The sequence below is a fragment of the Lissotriton vulgaris genome, chromosome 12 (genome assembly GCF_964263255.1).
Source record: "Lissotriton vulgaris chromosome 12, aLisVul1.2, whole genome shotgun sequence".
Lineage (NCBI taxonomy): Eukaryota > Metazoa > Chordata > Amphibia > Caudata > Salamandridae > Lissotriton > Lissotriton vulgaris.
The window spans coordinates 50,659,789-50,686,580 of record NC_141700.1 but is presented as its reverse complement, the minus strand read 5'-3'; the positions used below and the strand labels follow the sequence as shown (position 1 = coordinate 50,686,580).

General features: G+C 49.5%; 1 protein-coding gene across 1 annotated transcript in view; it reads right to left on the bottom strand.

The window, feature by feature from the left end:
- The window catches only part of TINCR (TINCR ubiquitin domain containing), a 40,949-nt gene extending 25,794 nt beyond the window's left edge, over positions 1-15,155 (bottom strand). Inside the window, exons 1-2 of the mRNA XM_086947043.1 lie at positions 14,710-15,155; positions 1,295-1,424 (exon numbers count right to left, since the gene is read on the bottom strand). Coding sequence (XP_086803169.1) covers positions 1,361-1,424; positions 14,710-14,969 — 324 coding nt within the window. The 5' untranslated portion in view covers positions 14,970-15,155 and the 3' untranslated portion in view covers positions 1,295-1,360. The remainder of the gene's footprint in view (positions 1-1,294; positions 1,425-14,709) is intronic.
- Between the last annotated feature and the right edge of the window lie 11,637 nt (positions 15,156-26,792).

Sequence of the window (26,792 nt, the reverse complement as noted above, 5' to 3'; positions counted from 1 at the left end):
CAGTGATATGATTGATTGATTGAATAGGGGGAGAGGCTATGGAGGCTATGGGGCGATGAGGGGCACTGGTGGAGGGAATCCAGGGAGGAGGTCATAAGGAAAAGGGCCTTTGGAGAGAGGAGGGTGGTGTTGGAGGGTAGTACTGAGGGGATTAGAGGATGAAGTCATGAGTGGGAGGGGCTTTGGAGAGATGAAGGGTACTGTTGGAGGGTGGCAGGGAGGGAATCCGAGCAGAAGGTTATTGGGGGAGGGTAGGAGATATGGAGAGATGAGGAGCACTGGTCGCGGGTGATAGTGAGGGAATGTGAGGAGGAGGAGGTCATGAGGGGCTACAGAGAGATGGAGTGCACTGTTGGAGGATGGTAGTAAAGGTATCTACAGAGAAAGAGGTTAGTGGTGGGGCGCCAATAAATAACTCTCCACATGCTCTGTATACACACAGAAGCAATCCTTGTATCTTGGTGACTGTTTGCAAGTAGATATGATGCAATTTATGGCTTGTAGACTACCTCCAGAAGCGACAAATTGGGCCGGTAGTGGCCCACCCAAAAGCACCCTTGGCCCACCCAAATAAAAATTCCTGGAGCAGGGCCTGTTGGTCAGCCATTTTCCCCTCTACACCCCACAGCGCAATGGCAGTGTTAAATGTAAATGTAAATGTAAGGTGTTTTGTAGCGCGCTCAATTACTACCGGAGTATCCTGGCGCGAATGACCGCTGGGGAACCCGTCCTGGCTTTCCCTGTGAGATGGTCCCTTGCTGGGTATCTCCAAGGTGAAGCCAGGCATCCCCGGCGTCTGTGGGGGGCCGTTGTAGAGATGAGGCAAGCTTAATGCCCAGAGTTACCGAGTGTGATCACTGCCCAAAGTGGGCGCCGAGGCGAGAATTATCAGTCCGCTGACCCTGGTCCGCGACCCTGCCGCGTCGGGAATCGAACCCTGGTCCCAAGCCGTTCTCAGCCTCTGGGTCTGCCGCCTCTAACCAGTGAGCCACACCTCTCTACAGTGTTGAGTGTGGTTATCGAAGATGTCCGCCATTTTATCACGCGTCTCAGGCTCAAGCCTTTAGTGTCTCCATGTACATCCAACAAACCAAAACGCCATGATGGTAGCCGCCCGCATTATGTTTATTCAAATTGTTTGCCTTACTCAGAGTGTGAAACTTCACAGACCAACAGAGAGTAATCTCTGCTGCGTTGGTTTACATGTTAATGTTACTGGGAACATGACTCACAGTATGAAAGCGTCCAGTAGCTTCTGCCTCCTGAGCCAGTACATTATATGAACTCGACTTACCGAAACGTGTCAGACCAGTCAGGGCAGGAATCTGTCCTTCTCTCTCATGGGCGGCAGCTTTCTCTCTCACACGCCAGTTTCTTGGCCCAGAGTGCGTGACGAGTTGCTTAAACCCGGCACCATATGTTTTCTGTAACAGAGCGAAATTTCAATGTTAATATGGCTAAAAAAACATAATTGCAAGTCAGAGCATGGCTGGGGCTAAGTGGCCTTGGGGGCAAATAAGAAGAGTTTTTGGCAGGTCTGAGCCATGAAAAGTCAGGGAAGGCTATGGGGGGCAGCCGCATGTCAGGATTTGTCTTGGATATGACTGAATATGCCTCAGTCCTTCCTGCTCAGTTCAGAAGCGCTCCTCCACATACCTCTTGGCCTCTATTGTGCACTTCAGTAAAGGTTACTAAGCAACATTGCAAGTTATAGCTGGCTTCAGCTTTCGGGAAACCACACAAATACATTCCACTTAGTCATGCTGCATTGATGCAAGTGTATGTATACAAAACACCAAAACAAATGCAGCCACAGTTACTGAATTTTGTGTACTACTCACCAGAGCTCACTAAGCTACATTTATTGGGCTCTGCCAAGGTTGTGTGCTTTGCTGTTTATGGGGAAAACAATGTCCAGTGGCTTTCCCCAGCTTTGGAATGGTTTTACTCTCCCAGCACCATGCTACCACACTTCATGCTCTTCGCCCAGGAACGCAGTCGCCCTTGGCTGCCCCCTATTGATTGGACAAATGTATTACAAAAGCCAGAAAAATGACTATTTTTCAGTGTGTACCTAATTCTCTAGCTTGCAAAATGCTATGTTGCCTGGAGAGTCAAAATCTATACCTCCACGTAGTCCTAGTGGTGCAGTGGAGACATCTTTGGTGAGATTCTCAAGGTACCACACTTTCAAGCTCTGGCCCAGAAATTTCCAATAATCGAGGGCTTCAACCTATGCATGGACCACCTGTGTCTTATCTTGCATGTTCACGATCCCTGCATGTGTGAGTTTTTGTAGAGAATTGCCTGCATTAGAGAGAACTCATGATCATACTTGATGCGGACAACCAAGCAGCAGCGATGCTCTGGTCAGCATTAGAGAGAACGCGTGATCACACTTGATGCAGACAACCAAGCAATGGTAATGCAAAGGCCTGCATTAGAGAGAACGTATGATCATGCTTGATGCGGACAACCGAGCAACAGCGATGCACTGGTCAGCATTAGAGAGAACACATGATCACACTTGATGCGTACAACTAAGCAGCAGCGATGCTCTGGTCAGCATTAGAGAGAACGCGTGATCACACTTGATGCAGACAACCAAGCAATGGTAATGCAAAGGCCTGCATTAGAGAGAACGTTGATCATGCTTGATGCGGACAACCGAGCAACAGCGATGCACTGGTCAGCATTAGAGAGAACACATGATCGCACTTGATGCGCACAACTAAGTACCGGCGGTGCAATGGCCAGCATGAGAGAGAACTCATGATCACACTTGATGCGGACAACCAAGAAACAGCGATACACTGGTCAGCATTAGAGAGAACACATGATCACACTTGATGCGTACAACTAAGTAACGGCGGTGCAAGGGCCAGCATGAGAGAGAACGCATGATCACGTTTGATGCGGACAACCAAGCAACAGTGATGCGCTGCTCAGCATTAGAGAGAACGCATGATCATGCTTGATGGGGACAACCAAGGAACAGCGATGCGCTGGTCAGCATTAGAGAGAACTCATGATCACACTTGATGTGGACAACCAAGAAACAGCAATGCGCTGGTCAGCGTTAGAGAGAACGCATGATCACACTTGAAGCAGACAACCAAGAAACAGCAATGCGCTGGTCAGCATTAGAGAGAACGCATGATCACACTTTATGCGGACAACCAAGAAACAGCGATGCGCTGGTCAGCATTAGAGAGAACTCATGATCACACTTGATGTGGACAACCAAGAAACAGCAATGCGCTGGTCAGCGTTAGAGAGAACGCATGATCACACTTGAAGCAGACAACCAAGAAACAGCAATGCGCTGGTCAGCATTAGAGAGAACGCATGATCACACTTTATGCGGACAACCAAGAAACAGCAAAGCGCTGGTCAGCATTAGAGAAAACGCATGATCACACTTTATGCGGACAACCAAGAAACAGCAATGCGCTGGTCAGCATTAGAGAAAACGCATGATCACACTTTATGCGGACAACCAAGAAACAGCAATGCGCTGGTCAGCATTAGAGAGAACGCGTGATCACACTTTATGCGGACATCCAAGCAATGGTGATGCAAAGGCCTGCATTAGAGAGAAGGCATGATCACACTTGATGCAGACATCCAAGCAATGGTAATGCAAAGGCCTGCATTAGAGAGAACGCATAATGACATTTGATGCGGACAACCAAGCAATGGTAATGCATTGGCCAGCATTAGAGAGAACGTTTGATCACACTTGATGCGGAAAACCAAGCAATGGTAATGCAAAGGCCTGCATTAGAGAGAAGGCATGATCACACTTGATGCGGACAACCAAGCAATGGTAATGCAAAGGCCTGCATTAGAGAGAACGCATAATCACACTTGATGCGGACAACCAAGCAATGGTAATGCATTGGCTAGCATTAGAGAGAACGTATGATCATGCTTGATGCGGACAACCAAGCAACAGCGATGCACTGGTCAGCATTACAGAGAACACATGATCACACTTGATGCGTACAACTAAGTAACGGCTGTGCAAGGGCCAGCATGAGAGAGAACGCATGATCACGTTTGATGCGGACAACCAAGCAACAGTGATGCGCTGGTCAGCATTAGAGAGAACGCATGATCATGCTTGATGGGGACAACCAAGGAACAGCGATGCGCTGGTCAGCATTAGAGAGAACTCATGGTCACTCTTGATGCGGACAATTATGTAATTGCTTTGCAATAGCCAGCATTAGAGAGAACACATGATCACACTTGATGTGGACAACTAAGCATTGGCAACGCAATGGCCAGCATTAGAGAGAACTCATGATCACACTTGATGCGGACAACCAAGCAATGGTAATGCAATTACCTGCATTAGAGAGAACTCATGATCACACTTGATGTGGACAACCAAGAAACAGCAATGCGCTGGTCAGCATTAGAGAGAACGTGTGATCACACTTTATGCGGACAACCAAGAAACAGCAATGCGCTGGTCAGCATTAGAGAAAACGCATGATCACACTTTATGCGGACAACCAAGAAACAGCAATGCGCTGGTCAGCATTAGAGAGAACGCATGATCACACTTTATGCGGACAACCAAGAAACAGCAATGCGCTGGTCAGCATTAGAGAAAACGCATGATCACACTTTATGCGGACAACCAAGAAACAGCAATGCGCTGGTCAGCATTAGAGAAAACGCATGATCACACTTTATGCGGACAACCAAGAAACAGCAATGCGCTGGTCAGCATTAGAGAGAACGCGTGATCACACTTTATGCGGACATCCAAGCAATGGTGATGCAAAGGCCTGCATTAGAGAGAAGGCATGATCACACTTGATGCAGACATCCAAGCAATGGTAATGCAAAGGCCTGCATTAGAGAGAACGCATAATGACATTTGATGCGGACAACCAAGCAATGGTAATGCATTGGCCAGCATTAGAGAGAACGTTTGATCACACTTGATGCGGAAAACCAAGCAATGGTAATGCAAAGGCCTGCATTAGAGAGAAGGCATGATCACACTTGATGCGGACAACCAAGCAATGGTAATGCAAAGGCCTACATTAGAGAGAACGCATAATCACACTTGATGCGGACAACCAAGCAATGGTAATGCATTGGCTAGCATTAGAGAGAACGTATGATCATGCTTGATGCGGACAACCAAGCAACAGCGATGCACTGGTCAGCATTACAGAGAACACATGATCACACTTGATGCGTACAACTAAGTAATGGCTGTGCAAGGGCCAGCATGAGAGAGAACGCATGATCACGTTTGATGCGGACAACCAAGCAACAGTGATGCGCTGGTCAGCATTAGAGAGAACGCATGATCATGCTTGATGGGGACAACAAAGGAACAGCGATGCGCTGGTCAGCATTAGAGAGAACTCATGGTCACTCTTGATGCGGACAATTATGTAATTGCTTTGCAATAGCCAGCATTAGAGAGAACACATGATCACACTTGATGTGGACAACTAAGCATTGGCAACGCAATGGCCAGCATTAGAGAGAACTCATGATCACACTTGATGCGGACAACCAAGCAATGGTAATGCAATTACCTGCATTAGAGAGAACTCATGATCACACTTGATGTGGACAACCAAGAAACAGCAATGCGCTGGTCAGCATTAGAGAGAACGTGTGATCACACTTTATGCGGACAACCAAGCAACAGCTATGCGCAGGTCTGCATTAGAGAGAACGCGTGATCACACTTGATGCGGACATCCAAGCAATGGTAATGCATTGGCCAGCATTAGAGAGAACGTTTGCTCACACTTGATGCGTACAACTAAGTAACGGCGGTGCAATGGCCAGTATGAGAAAGAACGCATGATCACGTTTGATGCGGACAACCAAGCAACAGTGATGCGCTGGTCAGCATTAGAGAGAACGCATGATCATGCTTGATAGGGACAACCAAGCAACAGCGATGCACTGGTCAGCATTAGAGAGAACGCATGATCACACTTGATGCAGACAACCAAGCAATGGTAATGCATTGGCCAGCATTAGAGAGAACATATGATCACGCTTGATGCGGACAACCAAGCAACCGTGATGCACTGGTCAACATTAGTGAGAACGTATGATCATGCTCGATGCGGACAACCAAGCAACAGCGATGCACTGGTCAGCATTAGAGACAGCACATGAACACACTTGATGCGTACAAGTAAGTAACGGCGGTGCAATTGCCAGCATGAGAGAGAACGCATGATCACGTTTGATGCGGACAACCAAGCAACAGGGATGCGCTGGTCAGTATTAGAGAGAACGCATGATCATGCTTGATGGGGACAACCAAGCAACAGCGATGCGCTGGTCAGCATTAGCGAGAACTCATGGTCACACTTGATGCGGACAATTAAGTAATGGTGGTGCAATGGCCAGCATGAGAGAACACATGATCACAGTTGATGTGGACAACTAAGCACTGGCAACGCAATGGCCAGCATTAGAGAGAACGCGTGATTACACTTGATGCGGACAACCAACCAATGGTGATGCAATGGCCTGCATTAGAAAGAACTCATGATCACACTTGATGCGGACAACCAAGCAACGGCAATGAACTGGTCAGCATTAGAGAGAACGTATGATCACGCTTGATGTGGACCACCAAGCAACGGTGATGCAATTGCCAGCTTTAGAAAGAGAGCATGATACACTTGATGCGGACAACTAACTACCCGTAATGCACTAGTCAGAATTAGGGAACGCATGATCACACTTGATGTGGACAGCTAATCAACGTTGATGTGCTGGCCAGCATTAAGGGAGAACGCATGATCACACTTGATGCAGACAACCAAGCAACGGCAATGGAATGGCCAGCATTAGAGAGAACACAGGATCACACTTGATGTGGACAACTAAGCAACGGCAATGCACTGGTCAGAATTTGAGAGATTGCATGATCACATGATGTGTTCAACTAAGTAACGGTGATGCACTGTCCAGCATTAGAGAGAATGCATGATCACATTTGATGTGGACAACCAAGCAACATCGATGCACTGGTCAGCATTAGAGACAGCACATGAACACACTTGATGCGTACAAGTAAGTAACGGCGGTGCAATTGCCAGCATGAGAGAGAACGCATGATTACGTTTGATGCGGACAACCAAGCAACAGGGATGCGCTGGTCAGTATTAGAGAGAACGCATGATCATGCTTGATGGGGACAACCAAGCAACAGCGATGCGCTGGTCAGCATTAGCGAGAACTCATGGTCACACTTGATGCGGACAATTAAGTAATGGTGGTGCAATGGCCAGGATGAGAGAACACATGATCACAGTTGATGTGGACAACTAAGCACTGGCAACGCAATGGCCAGCATTAGAGAGAACGCGTGATTACACTTGATGCGGACAACCAACCAATGGTGATGCAATGGCCTGCATTAGAAAGAACTCATGATCACACTTGATGCGGACAACCAAGCAACGGCAATTAACTGGTCAGCATTAGAGAGAACGTATGATCACGCTTGATGTGGACCACCAAGCAACGGTGATGCAATTGCCAGCATTAGAGAGAGAGCATGATACACTTGATGCGGACAACTAACTACCCGTAATGCACTAGTCAGAATTAGGGAATGCATGATCACACTTGATGTGGACAGCCAATCAACGTTGATGTGCTGGCCAGCATTAGGGAGAACGCATGATCACACTTGATGCAGACAACCAAGCAACGGCAATGGAATGGCCAGCATTAGAGAGAACACAGGATCACACTTGATGTGGACAACTAAGCAACGGCAATGCACTGGTCAGAATTTGAGAGATTGCATGATCACATGATGTGTTCAACTAAGTGATGCACTGTCCAGCATTAGAGAGAATGCATGATCACATTTGATGTGGACAACCAAGCAACATCGATGCACTGGCTAGTATTTGAGAGAATGCAAGATCACGCTTGACGTGGCCAGCCAAGCAATGGCGGTGCATTGGTCAGCATAAGAGAGAACACATGATCACACTTGATGGGAACAACCAAGCAATAGTGATGCACTGCTAAGCATTCAAGAGAACGCCTAATCACACTTTATGTGGACAATGAAGCAACGGCGATGCACTGGTCAGCATTAGAAAAAACGTATGATCACACTTTGATGTGGACAGCGATGCTCTTGTCAGCAATAGAGACAACACCTCATCATACTCGATGTGAACAACCAAGCAACAGCGATTCGCTGGCCAGCATTAGAGAGAAAACATAATCACACTTGATGTGAACAATCAAGCAACGGCGATTCGCTGGCCAGCATTAGAGAGAACACATGATCACATTTGATGTGGACTAGCAAGCAATGGTGATGCAATGGCTAGCATTAGAGAGCAACCAAGATCACACTTGACGCAGACAACCAAGCATGGGCGAAGCACTGGTCAGCATTAGAGAGAACGCATGATCACGCTTGATGTGGACAACAAAGCAACGGTGATGCGCTGGCCAGCATTACAGAGAGCACATGATCACACTTGATGTGGACTAGCAAACAACGGTGATGCAATGGCCATCATTAGAGAGAACGCATGATCACACTTGATGTGTACAACCAAACAACGGTGATACACTGGTCAGAATTAAAGAGAAAATGTGATCATGCTTGATGTGGACAACCAAGTAACGGCGATGCACTGGTCAGCACTAGAGAGAAGGCATGATCACACTTGATGCGGACGACCAAGCAACGGTGATGCAATGGCCATCATTAGAGAGAGAGCGTGATACATTTGATGTGGGCAACTAAGTAACCATGATGCACTGGTCAGAATAAAGTGAATGCATGATCACACTTGATGTGGACAACCAAGCAACAGTGATGCAATGGCCATCATTAAAGAGAGAACGTGATACACTTGATGTAGACAACTAAGTAACCACAATGCACTGGTCAGAATTAGAGAGAATGCATAAACACACTTGATGCGGACAACTAAATAGCTGTGATGCAGTGGCCAGCATTAGAGATAACGCATGATCACACTTGATGCGGACAAGCAAGCAACGGTGATGAGCTGGCCAGCATTAGAGAGAACGCATGATCGCAATTGATGCAGACAACCAAGCAACGGCAATGCACTGGTCAGAATTAGAGAGAACACATTGTTACACTTGATGCTGACTGCCAAGCAAAGGCGATGCACTGCTCAGTATTTAGAGAGAGCACATGATGTCAAGTCAAGTCAAGTCAAGTGATTTATATAGCGCGCTACATACCCAGAGGGTCTCAAGGCGCTTGAGGAAGGGTGGGGAATTACTTGTCGAATATCCAGGTTTTAAGTTGCTTTCTGAATGTAAGGTGGTTCTGAGTGAGGCGAAGGGGAGTGGGAAGTGAGTTCCAGGTTTTAGCTGCCAGGTAGGAGAAGGATCTGCCTCCCATGGTGGTTTTGTTGATGCAAAGGAACAGTTGCAAGGGCTTGGTTGGAGGATCGTAGGTGGCGGGAGGGGGTGTAGAAGGAAAGTCGTGAGTTGAGGCATTCGGGTCCAAGTTCGTAGAGTACTTTGTGTGCGTGGGTTAGGAGGCGGAAAGTAATCCTCTTGTTAACGGGGAGTCAGTGGAGGTTTTTCAGGTGTCCAGAGAAGTGGTCTTTACGCGGGATGTCTAGTATGAGTCTGGCTGAGGCGTGAGAGAGAACATGAGACATGAGAGAGAACGCATGATCATGTTTGATGCGGACAACCAAGCAAAAGTGATGCACTGGTCAGCATTAGAGAGAACGCATGATCATGCTTGATGGGGACAACCAAGCAACAGCGATGCTCTGGTCAGCATTAGAGAGAACTCATGGTCACACTTCATGCGGACAATTAAGTAATGGCGGTGCAATGGCCAGCATGAGAGAGCACATGATCACACTTGATGTGGACAACTAAGCAACAGCAATGCGCTGGTCAGCATTAGAGAGAAAGCGTGATCACACTTGATGCAGACAACCAAGCAACAGCAATGCGCTGGTCAGCATTAGAGAGAAAGCGTGATCACACTTGATGCGGACAACCAAGCAATGATAATGCAATGGCCTGCATTATAGAGAACTCATGATCACACTTGATGCGGACAACCAAGCAACCGCAATGCGCTGGTCAGCATTAGAGAGAACGCGTGATCACACTTGATGGGGACAACCAAGCAACGGTGATGCCCTGGCCAGCATTAGAGAGAACGCATGATCACGCTTGATGCGGACAACCAAGTAACGGTGATGCCCTCGCCAGCATTAGAGAGAACGCATGATCACGCTTGATGCGGACAAGCAAGTAACGCTGATGCCCTGGCCAGCATTAGAGAGAATGCATGATCACGCTTGATGCTGACAACCAAGCAACGGTGATGCCCAGGCCAGCGTTAGAGAGAACGCATGATCACGCTTGATGCGGACAACCAAGTAACGGTGATGCCCTGGCCAGCATTAGAGAGAACGCATGATTACGCTTGATGCGGAGAACCAAGCGACGGTGATGCCCTGGCCAGCATTAGAGAGAACGCATGATCACGCGTGATGCGGACCCAAGTCACAGTGATGCCCTGGCCAGCATTAGAGAGAACGCATGATCACGCCTGATGCGGACAACCAAGCGACGGTGAGGCCCTGGCCAGTATTAGAGAGAACGCATGATCACGCTTGATGCGGACCCAAGTAACGGTGATGCCCTGGCCAGCATTAGAGAGAACGCATGATCACGCTTGATGCGGACTACCAACCAACGGTGATGTCCTGGCCAGCATTAGAGAGAACGCATGATCACGCTTGATGCGGACCCAAGTCACGGTGATGCCCTGGCCAGCATTAGAGAGAACGCATGATCACGCCTGATGCGGACAACCAAGCGACGGTGATGCCCTGGCCTGTATTAGAGAGAACGCATGATCACGCTTGATGCGGACCCAAGTAACGGTGATGCCCTGGCCAGCATTAGAGAGAACGCATGATCACGCTTGATGCGGACTATCAAGCAACGGTGATGTCCTGGCCAGCATTAGAGAGAACGCATGATCACGCTTGATGCGGACTACCAAGCAACGGTGATGTCCTGGCCAGCATTAGAGAGAACGCATGATCACGCTTGATGCGGACTACCAAGTAACGGTGATGCCCTGGCCAGCATTAGATGCTAGAAATAAGCAACCACTTTAGAGTTAAGTTTGCCTCAGGTGGACCAACACATCTGATTCCAGTTAATTGTTAAATGAAAGCCCACTTCTGCAAGCATGGGGTCCCTGTGGTAACCTGGAGCCATGTGGTCATCCTACCACTGTACAAATGCTGATAACACAGCATTTTGTGTTCAGAGTGTCTATCCAGCCATTGGGCAAATATTACAGAAGCTCGGCTAGTTAACTAATAGTCAGATAAATAGTGATGTTTTAGTTACTTCTGTTTGGCAAATGGTACATGAACTGTAATTTAACCACATGCCTGGTACATAGTGAAGTTTCTTTGGTATTCGCTGATGCAGCTGACAGAAAAGTCAATATGTTCTGCTATTTATTATGCTGCTGGACATATAGTGACGTTTCTTTGTTGTTTGGGGCCTCCCAAAGAAAAGTACCATATATCTGTGGTCAAATAACAGTGAAACGTCACTACTTACCCGCTGGGCCGGCTAAATAGCGACCACCTACCTAACATAAATAGCGCAGACTGGCGCTACCCAGCCACACCTCTTTTTCTGCCCAGTTTTGATGCTACACAATAAATGGTAGTGCTGTTGCACAAATTCTACTGTGTGCAAGAATTCCTCTTTCTAGGTACAGCCTGTGGAGGTCAAAGGTCAGAGACATGAACTTGTGTGACCATTTCAAGTTTCACTGAACAACATTCCATTTTCTGCATATTTGTGACAGCACCAGAAAACTTCTACAGCACCCGAAACTTCTGTCTTGAAAATGGAATGCTGTTTGACTCTTACCTAGTTTAGCTCGTGACTTGCAATATTGTCAGGCACTGACTTCGACTGACTCTCCCCAGCCCTGCAGGAATTTCAGGAAGAAATGGAGCAAAGTCTACTGCACTCGGGTTTAGTTGTGTCATTCTGTCTGTCTGCTTTAGAGCGCCATTATATGTATTTCCTTTTTATAGTTTTGCTTTTTAAGGAAACAGATTAACTACTTTTGTACATTTTTCCCAATTGTTACCAGACTTCACAGAATGCTCACAGCTGTGTTGGTCAAATGTTACCCCTCCCCGGAGAGCTTACGTTTCCTAGTTCCATATGTAAGTAGCTCATCCTGAGCAGGAGAATTCTTTGAATTCTTAGACCTGTAGTCCGGGTTAAACAGGACTACAAATCCCAGAATGCAACGAAAGAAACCTGGACTAGACAACCTGCTCACGCATGGAACTGGGTAAAATGAGGGCCCTGCCTACCAGTCTTTCCCAAGACAGATGTCTGTCTGGAGGTCATCAATTATCCCTGTAGAACAAGGAAGTGAGGGTCACTTTTAATACAGGCTGCATTATATACCATGCCATCCATTTAAAGACCCCCTCTTATCTTACCGCCCTGCCTCCGCCTTTAAGGGGGTTTAGGAGCAAAAATTCCCTCCATTGGATTAAACAAAATTCAAAAATTCCCAGCTCTAGCTACCAGATGGACCCTAGTGCCAAGTAATGCTCCTGACCAGGACTTCTCTTTAAAAACCATGGTCTGGAAGTGTGGTAATGGAATCAGTTGAAGTACACTAGGACTACAACGCCCAGAATGCATCTATATCTTAAAACTAAAACCCAGGGTGGGAGCATCGCCTTCTTGGTAGCATGGAGGCAGTGGCAACCTTATGAGTTTAAAACTAATTTTTCTGGCGTGCTACGATTAAACTCCCCAACTTTCTAGTTACACTAAGAAGTCAACCGAAGATCATGTTTGGCGAATAAACGCTGAAAATTAAATCCCGGCTGTACCAAACTGAGCCTGGCTTATGACTGCTTCACAAGGCTGCAAAGAGCCTTCCTGTTGTGATTGGCATCTTAAGCCAACCCCTCAATGGCTAAGTATCTTTTTCTGCCTCGTGGAAAAAAACTGCCCAGGAAAAGAGTGCACCAGTGCAGCAGAGAGGGTGCCACAGCCCCTCGTGAATGCAAGGAAATGCCCCACCACCCGGCCCACTGATTGGAAAGTAACACACAGCAATAATCAGAGCTCTTTGGATGACTGAAGCAACCGGGTGCCGGTGCCCCTGCACCTGCTGCACCACGGATAGCTACAGCCCTGAGAGTACCGAGGCTCTAATGTTCTCCTGGGGCAGTTAAACCACTTACGTTTCAGAAGCAATGCGACCTCACTGGATACAACTGTGTTTTATAAATTATTTATATAACACATAACCTCCTGTCAGGAAACGTCCACATTCTCCAACACGCCTGCGCTCCACTCACAGGGACACCGCACAGGTGGTGTTTTGCACCTGCTAGATGGTGCAATGATTAAAGTACTAGCTGGTGGCATTTGTGTGAGACCTGCAAGTCACAATTCAGCATTCATCCTTCCGAGGTCGATAAATGTTGGAACGCGTTAATGTTATGTTTTAAATGAGGGACATAGCTTTGTGCAGTTCTTAATTCATAGCAAAGGGCACATCTTACTCCAAGAAGCAGCAGAACACACCACAGGGAACATTTGATTTGTAGCAGGGGAGTCGGAGACCGGTGGGTGCTGTGAGAAAAAAAACCATGTGGTGTGTGAGATCCGGTTAAGACCCTCCTGGCTTCTTTTCAGTGCATGCAGGGAAGAGATAAGGTTTAAGTAGATGCTGAAAGTGAAACTCGGTAGCCTACATTCTAATCCCGCCATCTGCACCCGTCAAAATGTGTAATCGTGGGCAAATCTATTCATCTGCCCGCGCCCCACATTGTAAATATGTATAATGTAAATACACAGATAATCCTAGTTTCTCCAGAACGGTCTCAGCAGGGTTCAGAGCAAAGGAACCGCAGTCTCAGGTGTCCCTGCTTCAACTCAAATGTTGCTCAATGCTGGCTGTGGCATTATTATAAATGTAGAAATGCAGAATTTTCTCTCCTTCTTTCTTCCTGCTCCTTCCGTCCCACTCGCTCCCTTCATTTCTTCCTCTTGCTGTCTCTCACCCCCTGAGCAGCGTGTAAATAAATCACGCATAAAACACAATACAAGCCCCGAAAAGTAAGCAGAGCACCGAACTTTTGATTGATCCCTTTCAGCTACAAACATTTTTTTGGATTAAAATGTGCAGATTCAGCACCAGAGGGTAGAGTATGCGGTAAATGCGGCAAATGCATAAATAGGGGAAAAAACGCCGCGGCCGCAGAATCGCATCATTTCAGGGGCCCTGCGTCTGCGCCTCCCTGGGGCCACGAGCGGATGGATACAAGATAGGGGGGGGGGGGAGGGGGGGGGGGCTGCGCCTCCCTGGAGCCAGGAGCGGATGGATACAAAATGTGGGACCCCTGTGCCTGTGCCTCCCTGGACCCTGGAGCCAGGATCGGATGGATGCAAGATGGGGGGCCCCTGCGCGCGCGTACCTGGAGCCAGGAGCGGATGGATACAAGATGGGGGGCCCCTGCGCGCGCGTACCTGGAGCCAGGAGCGGATGGATACAAGATGTGGGCCCCTGCGCCTCCCTGAAGCCAGGAGCGGATGGATGCAAGATTTGAGGGGGTGGGGGTTGGGGGGCGGGGGCGCGCGCGTCTGTACCTGGCCCCGCTGACCAGCAGGATGACCGAGCCGTCCTTGATGTTAACTGACTTGACGGTCTCGTGCTCCCCCAGCTGCACCCCGTTGTAGAAGAAGTGCTTCTTCCAGGAGGTGACCCCCAGCTTCACCAGGTGAACCCGCAGGTCCTTCATGGTGTCCGTGGGCTTGACGGAGACCGGCAGCATCCGCCCGTCCTCCGGGAAGTGCACCAGGATCTCGTACTTGACCCAGTGCGCGCTCAGGCGCCGCAGCTTGTCCATGTCCACCCGGGGCCTCCAGCGCTGTGCGGCGGCTCCTGGCGCGCAGGAGCACTTCAAGGCGCTCTGGGGAGGGAGTTCCGGCCGGCTGCTGCCGTGAACACCCTCCGCCTGCCGCCAAACCGGTTCAGGGCCTCATTCCGCGCATTCCACCTCCTGCAAGTCTGGAGCTGCCGCCTCAGAGTGTGTGGAGCAAAGGTCCCTGCAGCCCTGTCCTCGCCAAGGTGCAAGGTTTACCGGGTGTGCACGCAGGGTGGCTCCCATCTCTGGTTTCGGCTGCCCACATCTTCCCCGGGACCTCACGTGCATTCCGGCCAGGCCCGGCTGTGCTCAGGCCCAGGGCGCCTACAGCTAGAGGGGCGCACGTGTACCACACTCCCCGAGCAGGCTTAAATAAAGATTTAATTCCAGGCCACTATTCACTTCATTGCCTCCGGATAGCAGGATTTATAATTTATCTATCCTTCCAATTACCTTTTATTTTATTTATTTTTAATTTATTTTTGCAATTTTATACAGCGTAGACATGGCCCGAAGGCATCAGAGCGCTTTTCAACAGTAGCATGATACAAGGGTACAGCAAGTTACAGTTACAATAATTAAAGTTCAGACATGTTGCATCAGTAGCTGCGACCAGGACAAATGCAGCCGTTGGACAGGGAGGTACACGGTTCAAGCATTGATTAGGATGGCGGGGACACCCAATGAAGGTAGCTCGTCTCCTGGATAGAGTACTTGGGTATGGTCGAGGGTGATTAATCCAGGTGTCTGTCAAACAGGAGGATCTTAGGGGACTTTTTGAAGGTGAATATGCAGGTTGTTAGGCGAATGGAGGGCGGTACGGAGCTCCAGATTCTTGTGACGCTACCAGAGAATGACTGGCTCATGTACCGCTCTCGACTGAAGGTGGGGGGTTCCAGGAGCAGGATTGGGCATTTCCAGAATCCCTATTTGCTCCAGAGATTTTCAGTGCATCTCTTAGATAGGAGGGTGAAGAGGAGTGCAGCGCTCTGTGGGTACACTTGTTTGGGTGTCTGCATACAAGACTGCAGGAAAGTCAACTTCCTGCTACACAATGTGATCAACTCTCTGCCACCCCTGGTTGTACAGATGGTTGTTTAGGTCTCGACTATTCTAACCAATAAGGGATAAATAGACAAGAGTATAGAGGGCAAACCAAGCTCTGAAAACAACGCGGATTGCGTCCAGTTCATGTGGTGCACTCGTGCGGAATGCGCGTCCACATCAAAGCCATCAGCCTCCCTCCCACAGGCATCTGAAGCTTCCCCAGCGTGCACTCGGCCTCAGGCATTGAAGCGTGAAGCTTCCCAAGCGTGCGTTCAGCGACCCTAAGGCTGACTTCTTAGGACTGACTTTTCCAAATCTCTGTCCCTCGCCCCTTCTTTATTTATTCTTTCTCTCACTCCTTTGTTTCTTTTCTCATCTGCTTCTTTTTTATGTTTACTTCTCTCACCCCTATCGTTTTCTCTCGCTATCTCACACTTTGTTTCTTTCTTTCTCCACACTATTCTTTCCTACTTCCCCCTGTATTCTCCCTCTCATCCTCCTTCTTTCTCTTTCATATCCCCTCCCCTTCTATCCTTCCTGCCTCTCTTTAGCTCTCTCTTCGTATTGTTGCGTCTTCTCCGGTCTCTCGCCTTTTCTCTTGTTTGGTCTCTTTCTCACCCTCTCTACTGTCGTTATCTCCCTGCTGCTTCTCAAGTGACTGAAAGGGTGTGTTCTGAAACAGACGATTCAATGGAAGTTGGAATTTACTTGAAAAACCCACTATAAGCCACAACATAATGCATTTAAACCTGCGAGGATTGTACCTTGGCAAGACTGGGATAATTACCGGCTTTGCCTTTCTGCCTTTGCCCTTTCATGAATACATGCCCTCTTTTGTTTGGTTTCAGTGCGCCACAGTTGTCTTCTGTCTGTGTACACACACGTACAAACAAATCAGCCACATGAATGCACATGAACAAATGCTCCCACGTGCAACATCTCAGATACATATCTACCACGCAAAAATATACACACACACACACACACCTAAACAACTAACCACACAAACAAACGCACACGCAACTACCCAAATACACATACACAGTTACACACACAGACGCAACTACTCAAATACACGTATCTGGGCAAGCAAATACACCAGACGCCTCACAGACACAAACAACCACATAAATACACCTACTCTGAGAAACACGCAAACGCAACCACAACAATACACTTGGTACCCATGCAAATATATCCACACGCACAGACGCAGCTACGCAAATACACATTCGCAGACATTCATAAGCTTCCATATACACACCTACCCCCACAACCACATAAATACACACACAGAAATACGTACATTAGCAAATATACCCACTCGCACAGACGCAACCACACAAATAAGCATAGATTACACCCACGCACACAAACATTCACAAACAACCAAATACACATAAACCCCTACACACAAACGCCACAGCACAAAATACATACGCGTACACAAATGCGCGTACATACTTACACACACACTAAAACATGCTCACATATACACAGGTATGCTCGCATATACACGCATGTCTACACATATCCACACACACATACATACACGTGCATAAATACCTTCAGCGGTTCAGTTTGATTATGCAGTAGTCACTGAAGCAATATTCTCGTGGTGTTTAGTAAATATGTATACTATCTGTCCGTGACGTTTCTCTGGGCTCAGATAGCTGGACCAAGGAATGTAATGTTTATGAAATGCGTGAATGGCCACTCCACTGTTTTCCTAGTTGAAGTCAACAAAAAACAATATAGGGTTATACCTAATGTTTATGAAAACACAAGTCCTGTAGCAGGACCCATTGGAGTCGGGAGAGATACAGGCACAGCCTACGCTTTCAAAGTCATTGTCTTATCAAACTGTTCGACCTTCACCATCATTGGTTGCATTAGGACACATGTAACTGGAAACAGATAGGGAAAGGCTGGGGATTTCGAGCACATAGAGGCAGTAAAGGCCTGTGTAGCCAGAACACCACCACAGCACCACTCAGCACCACCACAGCACCACTCAGCACCACCACAGCATCACTCAGCGCCACCCCAGCATCACTCAGCGCCACCCCAGCATCACTCAGCACCACCACAGCACCACTCAGCACCACCACAGCATCACTCAGTGCCACCCCAGCATCACTCAGCACCACCACTCAGCATCACCACATCATCACTCAGCGCTACCCCAGCATCACTCAGCACCACCACATTATCACTCAGCACCACCACAGCACCACCACAGCATCACTCAGCACCACCACAGCACCACTCAGCACCACCACAGCACCACTCAGCACCACTCAGCACCACCACATTATCACTCAGCACCACCACATTATCACGCAGCAACACCACAGCACCACTCAGCACCACCACAGCATCACTCAGCACCACCACAGCATCACTCAGCACCACCTCAGCACCACTCCGCACCACCCCAGCATCACTCAGCACCACCCCAGCATCACTCCGCACCACCACAGCACAACTCAGCACCACCACAGCACCACTCAGCGCCACCCCAGCATCACTCAGCACCACTACAGCACCACTCAGCACCAATACAACACCACTCAGCACCACCACAGCATCACTCAGCGCCACCCCAGCATCACTCAGCACCACCACATCATCACTCAGCGCTACCCCAGCATCACTCAGCACCACCACATTATCACTCAGCACCACCACATTATCACTCAGCACCACCACAGCACCACTCAGCACCACCACAGCATCACTCAGCACCACCACAGCACCACTCAGCACCACCACAGCACCACTCAGCACCACCACATTATCACTCAGCACCACCGCAGCACCACTCAGCACCAAAACAGCATCACTCGGCACCACCACAGCACCACTCAGCACCACCACAACATCACTCAGCACCACCATAGCATCACTCAGCACCACCACAGCACCACTCAGCGCCACCCCAGCATCACTCAGCACCACCACAGCATTACTCAGCACCACCACAGCCTCACTCAGCACCACCAAAGCACCACTCAGCACCACCACAGCATCACTCAGCGCCACCCCAGCATCACTCAGCACCACTACAGCACCACTCAGCACCACCACAGCACCACTCAGCTCCACCACAGCATCACTCAGCACCACCACAGCATCACTCAGCACCACCACAGCATCACTCAGCACCACCACAGAATCACTCTGGAACACCACAGAATCACTCTGGACACCACAGCATCACTATGCGCTACCACAGCATTATTATTAGCTTCCACAGCATTATTATGCGCCACCACCGCATTATTATGCGCCACCACAGCATCACTCAGGGGCACCACAACATCACTATGCACTACTACAGCATCACTGAACGCCACAGCATCACTCGTCGCCACCACAACATCACTCCGCGCCATCACAGCATCAATCTGTGCAACCATTCAACAACAACTGGTTCATATATGTTCGCTCAATGTTTCAAGCTTTATTACAAATATCACAAAAATATGTTAATATTTCACTTCTGTTCTTGGATTTTCATCACAATAAAATACTTTGAACATAATCTTCACAAAAGTTATTTACAAAAGTTTAAGCTATTGCCATTATAAATTACAATCACTTTTATTTTTTTGTTTTATTTTCTATTAATATTGCACAGAAAGTCGATGGAAGCAAAGTTCGACTGTTGGATGGCAGCTATGATACCCTTGAGCATAATAACATGGAGACGGCACCGAAAATGTAATTAGGTGAGGGGCGTGGCTAGCAACATGGGCTTCATAGCTCCGGCTACTAGCGGTGATCCGACGACTATATCGGCGACCCTGAGTCCCGATGACTGGACAATTATCATTCCCTGGAGGTCCCTACGTCCCCTAGGTGCTGTTGGGTGTGCACTGGAGACGGGAAAGCCCTGTTTTATCCGGGAAGCGGACACGGATCCGGAGGCAGGGCGCGCGACCTAAGATGGCGCCGGCTCCGGGACATTGAGAACTGCGGTGCGGGGAGAGGCTCAGCAGATACTGGCAGTGGAGGAGTCTTGGGCGCTGCCGCCCGCTCTCCTGGATCCGACTGGTGCGGACTCTTGGGACGACCTGCAACCCGAACTGAGACCGAGGAAGCCGGCGGGCCTCCGCCTTGAGCTCCGGGGGGGCCGGCGGAGGCTGTGGAGGAGACTGGCCTGGGTTCCGGGGCTTGGCGTGGACACGCGGGCCCCCAACGTTTGGTGCGCAGTGTACGCTCCAGAGGCTGCTGACATCGAGAGGTTCCTGTGGAGTCCCGCGGCCGGCAGGAGAAGAATGCTGACGGCCGCGGCCCCACGGGCTGCTGCGTGGCCCCCCTAGAGGACGGCCTGAGGAGGGAGAGTGCCCTGGAGGCAGCGACGGCTGGGGCTGGGCGGAGGCGCCCCTAACGCTGCAGCGGCCGGCCTACTGGAGGTGAGCCCCGTCCCGGCACCCCGCCCCCACTGCCTGCTGGTTGGCCCCTGGGCAGACTTGTTCTAAATACTGGGCGCACCCCTTCCCCCCCCTGCCTGCATCACGACTGGGAGTGCCGGTGGGAGAGTCAGGGGAGCGGCTGGGGCGTTCGGCGGAGAGGAGTGGAGGGGCTGGGAGAGTCAGGGCGCTTGCCAGTTAGAGGGACTGAATGGAAGAAGCGAGGCTCCCCCCCACCACCTCTTGTGAACAGGTGGGGTGACGACTGGTGAAGAAGGAGCCCTTGTGGATTGCATTTGACAGGAGCTGGGGCGAGCTGCATGGACTTGCAGGTTGGGTTGTGAGCCCTCAGAGACCTGGGGGTGAGGAGTGCTGCAGTGCAGCTTACGGCTTGGGCAACACCACTTGGAGGCGGCGTGGGATTTGGCTGGCGACGTGGGCTACTGAGACCCTTGTGCGATGGAGGCTTAGAGCAGGCTTAGAGCAGAGAGAAACTAGTGGGAGAAAAACAGTGACGCAGCCTACAATGGGCAAGAAAAACCTGGACCCCGAGCCCCCCAAACAGGGCACCCTGGACAGGTATGCAGAGGTCCCTCCGGTGGCAGAGGCTGAACCGAGTGGGGCAAGTTCAGACATGGCCCTCCTCATGAGCACCATACAAGCGTCCCGAGAGGCCCTTGAAAACAAAATCGGAGAGGTGGGGACGGAGGTGACGCTCCTGCGGCAGGACCTTCGCAATCTAGCCGAATGTGTGACAAATACGGAGACCAGGACAGGGGAGGCGGGAAGACACTGTGAAGGACTTGAAGAAGGGCCTGGTGGATCTCCAAGCCTCCCATAAAAACTCCTTTGGAAGGTGGATGATGCCGAAAACAGAGCGAGACGTAATAACCTCAGTTTTGTAGGCTTTAGGGAAGGACCTGAGGGAGCAAACATGGTGGAGTTTCTTTGTCATCGAGAGGGCCCTTAGAGCACTGATGGCGAGACCTCTTGTTGGGGCATCACCACGGCCAGTCATTGCTTGTTTCCTAAACTTCTTAAACCGGGACATGATCCTTCGAGAGGCTAGGAAATTTGGGGTTATTCGGCATGAAAATGCACACATAATGATCTTCCCGAATTACAGCCAGGAGGTGCAAAAGCAACGGCGATCCTTCGATTTCGTCAAAGCCAAGCCCAGAACACTTCAAATAAAATATATGTTGCTATTCCCTGCAAAGCTGAAAGTGATGTACAAGGAGAAGACCTATTTTTTCCTATCCCCGGAGGAGGCTTGGCAGTGGTTGGAGGAACGCCCACCGCTGAGGCGGCAGCCGACGGGGGAACGGGGACCGCCGGAGCGGGACTAGCCTGGGGGAAACTCTCGAGGATCTCCGAAGCCGCAGCGAGTGAGGCAGTGGCGGGGCAGCCGGGATGTGGCGGCCACCCCGTACAGGGTTTCTGGAACACAAGAAGGCGACGGAAAGGTACAGCCTCCCTTGAATCGATTCGGCTGACGGGCTCACGCTTTCGCTGCCTGGCAGAGAAGGCGTGATCGAAGAGAGAAGACAAGCCTGGTAATACCACCTCAGAGGAAGAAGACCTGGAGGGGCGCTCAACGCACCCCCTGGTAGCAGCCATAAAGGACATGGAGCAGGGACACACGCAGGACACTGAGGCCTCGCAGGGGGACCCGCAGGACTCTAACTCCTGAGGAAGGGACAACACGGGTCAGCCTATTGTGGACATTGTAGCCGAGAGCACGCAAGTTGACCACCCCCCTTCTTTTTTCCTTTTATTCCACTTTTTCTCTCTATAACTGTTTGCTCCATCAGTATTGGATTGATTGCTATTCTCTATTGTTTCCTTAGTTCTATGTTCATGATTTATGCCTTCACACCAATCTCTTGCATGAGGGTGAAGCGGGCAAGTTCGTAGCAGGGGGCAGAGGATGGGCGACAGACCTCCTTCACCTGAACAGCTGTATCTCTATCATTATGATGCCGATGGGTCTGGCCGGGGGAGGGAAGTGGGGAGGGGGGTGTGTCTGGGGTGAATCAGTAGGGGGGTCGGGGGAGGGAGGTGGGTTGTAGGTTGGGGGGTTTGAGGTTCTGGTTGTTTTTTTAAGCATGCTGCAGACAGGAGAGTTCACTACACCCATACACCCTACACCGGGTACTTGTCGAGACAGGTCCTGACCCAGTTTGATGTCTTCTGAAAGGATGGTTGGCCCTGAGATAGAGGCGCCAGATGGCGGATCAGTCAAAATCCCTACCTGGAATGTAAACGGCCTGGGCGCAAAGATAAAACGCGGATTGGTCATGGCCTTAGTTAAAAAGATGGCCCCAGACATAGTATTACTACAGGAAACGCATGTACATGGGATACAGTGTGGTTTCTTGGCTAGAGGGGCGTACAAGGTAATGGCCCTTGCGGGGTATATGTCAGGTTCCAGAGGGGTGGCCATTCTGGTTAGGAAATCCCCCCCTTTTATAGTTACAGACACATGGACGGACCCACAAGGTACATATGTTGGAGTAATGGGGACTTGGAGGCGCCAGAAGATGACGGTGGTGTCAGTATATGCACCCCTTAGGTTACAGGCCAGAACCCTCGCAAAGGTGACTGATATTATTCTGAATATACCAAACTCTCTACACGTGGTGGGTGGAGATTTTAATGTGGTTCACCCTCATTAGACATGTCAGGGGATCGAGTGGACCCCCGGTACACTCCCCTCTAGCACGATTTATCAACATTGTGGGGCTAACAGATGCCTGGAGATGGCTCCACCTGGAGACTAGAATGTACTCTTATTTCTCCGGGGCGCACAGGGTGTAATCCAGACTGGACTACGTCTTCCTGCCCCGCCGTGCGCTGGATGCTGCGAGCCGAGCAGAATTCCTGGCACGTGGCATCTCAGACCACTCGCCGATGTTGGTGACGCTGGGATCGAGGCTAGGGGCCAAGACTGGGAAGTGGAGATTGGTGGCCTGGGATCTCCAGAATTCTGACCTACTGCCAGGATTCCGGCCGGACGTGAAGGTCTACCTGGCAGACAATCTGGGCTCCGTACAGTCGGGTGTGACGATTTGGGAAGCTCTAAAGGCTGTCCTGCCTGATAAAATACAAAATAGGATAGCAGAGGACAGGAGGAGACTGCAGGGGGACATCAGGGACCTGGAAACTCGAATCTTGGAGCTCGAACAGCAACATGTCCTGGACGGGGGAGTACCCGCGCTCCGAAGAGTGCTGGATGCCCAGCAGCAATACTAGGCCATGACGAGTAATGAGTCCAAGATGCAGGCACAGGTGACCTTGCATAGATTATATGACGTAGGGAACAAATCTGGGAAACTGTTGGCATGGTTGAGTCTTAGGGAACAGGAGGTGAGATGGGTAGACCAGGTTACGGGCGCGGATGGCCGACCTAGTAGAACAGACGCACAGGTAGCGCAGGCATTTGCAGCTTATTACGAGGAATTCTATGGGGCTAGAGACCTAGGCTCGGCGGCCGAGATCGGTCAGTATTTAGAAGAGGTGAAGACCCCCAGTTTGGACGTAGAGGCTCGAGAGAGCCTGGAGGTAGAGATTACAGTTGCAGAGGTGCGGGAAGCACTTGCTAAGCTACGCACGGGGAAATCTCCTGGTCCTAACGGGTTTCCCGCGGAATAAAAAAAAAAACGGCGGACCTCCTTACTGTTCATATGTTGGCCTTGTTAAACAGGGTGATAGAGGAGGGGATGCTTCCGCCGGATCTCCGTATGGCCACGATAGTTCCCATCTATAAGCAGGGCAAACCGCCAGGCGAATGTTCATCATATCGCCCCATATCGTTGTTGAACGTAGAAGTAAAACTACTAGCGACAATCCTGGCCCTGCAACTAAGAAAGGTGATTACAGGCTTGATCCATTTAGATCAGACGGGTTTCTTGCCAGATAGGGCAACTAGGCACAACCTGCGAAGGACGCACAACTGGTTGATGGAAGTGTCTGCATGGGAGGAGCCCCATGTGTTTCTCTCCCTGGACGCTGAAAAAGCGTTTGATGCGGTCCATTGGCCCTTTTTAGATAGCGTGCTGATAAAGTTTGGATTTGGTCCAAAGTTTTGGAAATGGATTACTCTTCTTTATATGGATCCACGAGCGAGGGTCAAAGTTAATGGTGTTCTGTCCGAGGACTTCCCTATAAGGAGAGGGACCCGTCAGGGATGTCCCCTATCGCCGCTGTTGTTCGCCCTCACCATAGAAGTGGTGGCCCGCGAAATACGGCAAGATAAACAAATAACTGGTTTTAAAGTTCGGCGCGGGGAGGGGCATGAAGAGAAAATCTCGCTATATGCGGATGACATCCTGTTATATATTATATCCCCGGAGGTCTCAATACCATGCCTGTTTACCTTATTGGGCCTATATGGGTCACGCTCAGGCTATACTATAAATTGGCACAAGTCGATCCTGTATAGCCCTGGGGATGAAAGCTTGGGGCCAGCCTTGCCTGCAGCGTTACGGGTGATGACAGAAGGGTTCACATACTTAGGGATTTATATAGCAAGCAGCAGTTCTATCTCTTATACGGAAAATATCCAACGAGTTCTTACGAATTTTAAGGAGGACACGATCAGATGGAAGACCCTCCCCCTCACAATGTTAGGACGGGCGGCAATGTACAAAATGATCACCCTACCGCGGTTTCTGTATGCACTACAAAACGAGTACTTCCCCCTTCCGCGTCAGGTTTTTAAAGAGATAAACGAGGGACTTAGAGATCTGCTTTGGTCAGGGAAACAGCCCAGGATAGCTCTGGAGACCCTACAGAGGAACCAATATAATGGAGGGATATCCCTTTCCAATATTGAGGCATACTACTGGGCAGAACACCTTGCACCAATCAATGACTGGCTACATGCCCCGGTCATGGTGGGTATGTGCGGAGGACAGCCGGGGGCCGACCGAACCACGCCCAGTCATAAATCACCCACATGCGGTCAACGGGTTAAACTGTAGAATTACATGCTAGTTTTATCATGTTTTTAAAATATATTAGAACATTGGAATATTGACAGCTCAGTTGAAGACATTGGAGTAGCTCTGGACTTAAATTGGCCACTATAAGCCCGCAGTGCCAATATTCCAACGTTTGTTTTGATGTTTTTTCCTTTTTAATTTAGAGCATTCTACCCTTAGTGGATGGAATGTTCTAATAGCCTTAGAGCCCAGCTGCAGAGTGCTATACCAGTTGTTAAAGGCCTTCACTCTCGTTTTAACTCATGTTCAGGGCCTTTAGCAACCGGTATAACATTTGGCAGCAGGCTATGAGGCTATATTAAGTAGGTGAATGCTCTAATAATGAACTCTGATAAAAATAAAATACAGGCACAGTCCCACCAGGTGGTAGAATTCATAAATACATGATGGTGTTTACAAACAAATTACGGTGCCAAGCACCGGCAAACACCATCACAAATTAAGCACTGGTATCTCCCATTCCTCAGGAACTTTGGTACTTTTACTTGAAATGACCCTACCCCTGGAGCCTAAACTAGTCTTGCTGGGGATAACGAACGAGGTAGATTTGGCGTGACCTCATCTCATTTTTTTAACGCTGGCATTAGTGGTGGCCAAGAGGGATGTGGCGCTGGTATGGGGAGCCCCGAACCTCCCCCCCCCCCTCCCGAGCCTTGATGAATGGAGGAGGGGTATGGACATTTATATGGCGGTTGAAAGAGTTACCTATAAAGCGAGAGGTTGCCCGAAGAAGTTTTATAGAGTATGGGGGAAATGGCGATGTTACTATGGCATGGATGGGGGGCTCTGAGGCGGTAGGGTATGTTACACTGACAGCACTAATGTATGGGGGAAGGACTTGGATGGAGCTATATATTTTGGATATGGATGGCTTGTTCATATATAAATATGAAGTGATATGTTTTGCGCTATGTTTTGGGCGGTGGGTGGCGGGTGGGGGAAGAGTGGGATGTGATGGACAATCTGCTGTGACATGCTTACCATGTTTTCTTGGTTTGAAAATGCCAATAAAAAGAAGAAAAAAAAGAAAATGTAATTAGGTACAAATCAAGCAGATGTGTGTGGTGGAGAAAGAAAATAAGACCATAGAGTTATAAAAGATTTTGAAAGTCCATATGAATGGATTTGGAGCACATGCTAGTGGTCTTGGGCACTGATCACAGGGTCATCTTTAAAAAGTTTTAAACCTGGATAATCGAGCTAAGGGTCGTGCGCTGAGTTTTGTACCCTTTCTGAGGAACCATCCTTGGACACTCAAGGGTGGGCTATCCTGTCTTCTCCCACCCCTGCCACCATGAGTGATCCATAATGTTCTTTCTCGAGTCAGGAGACGT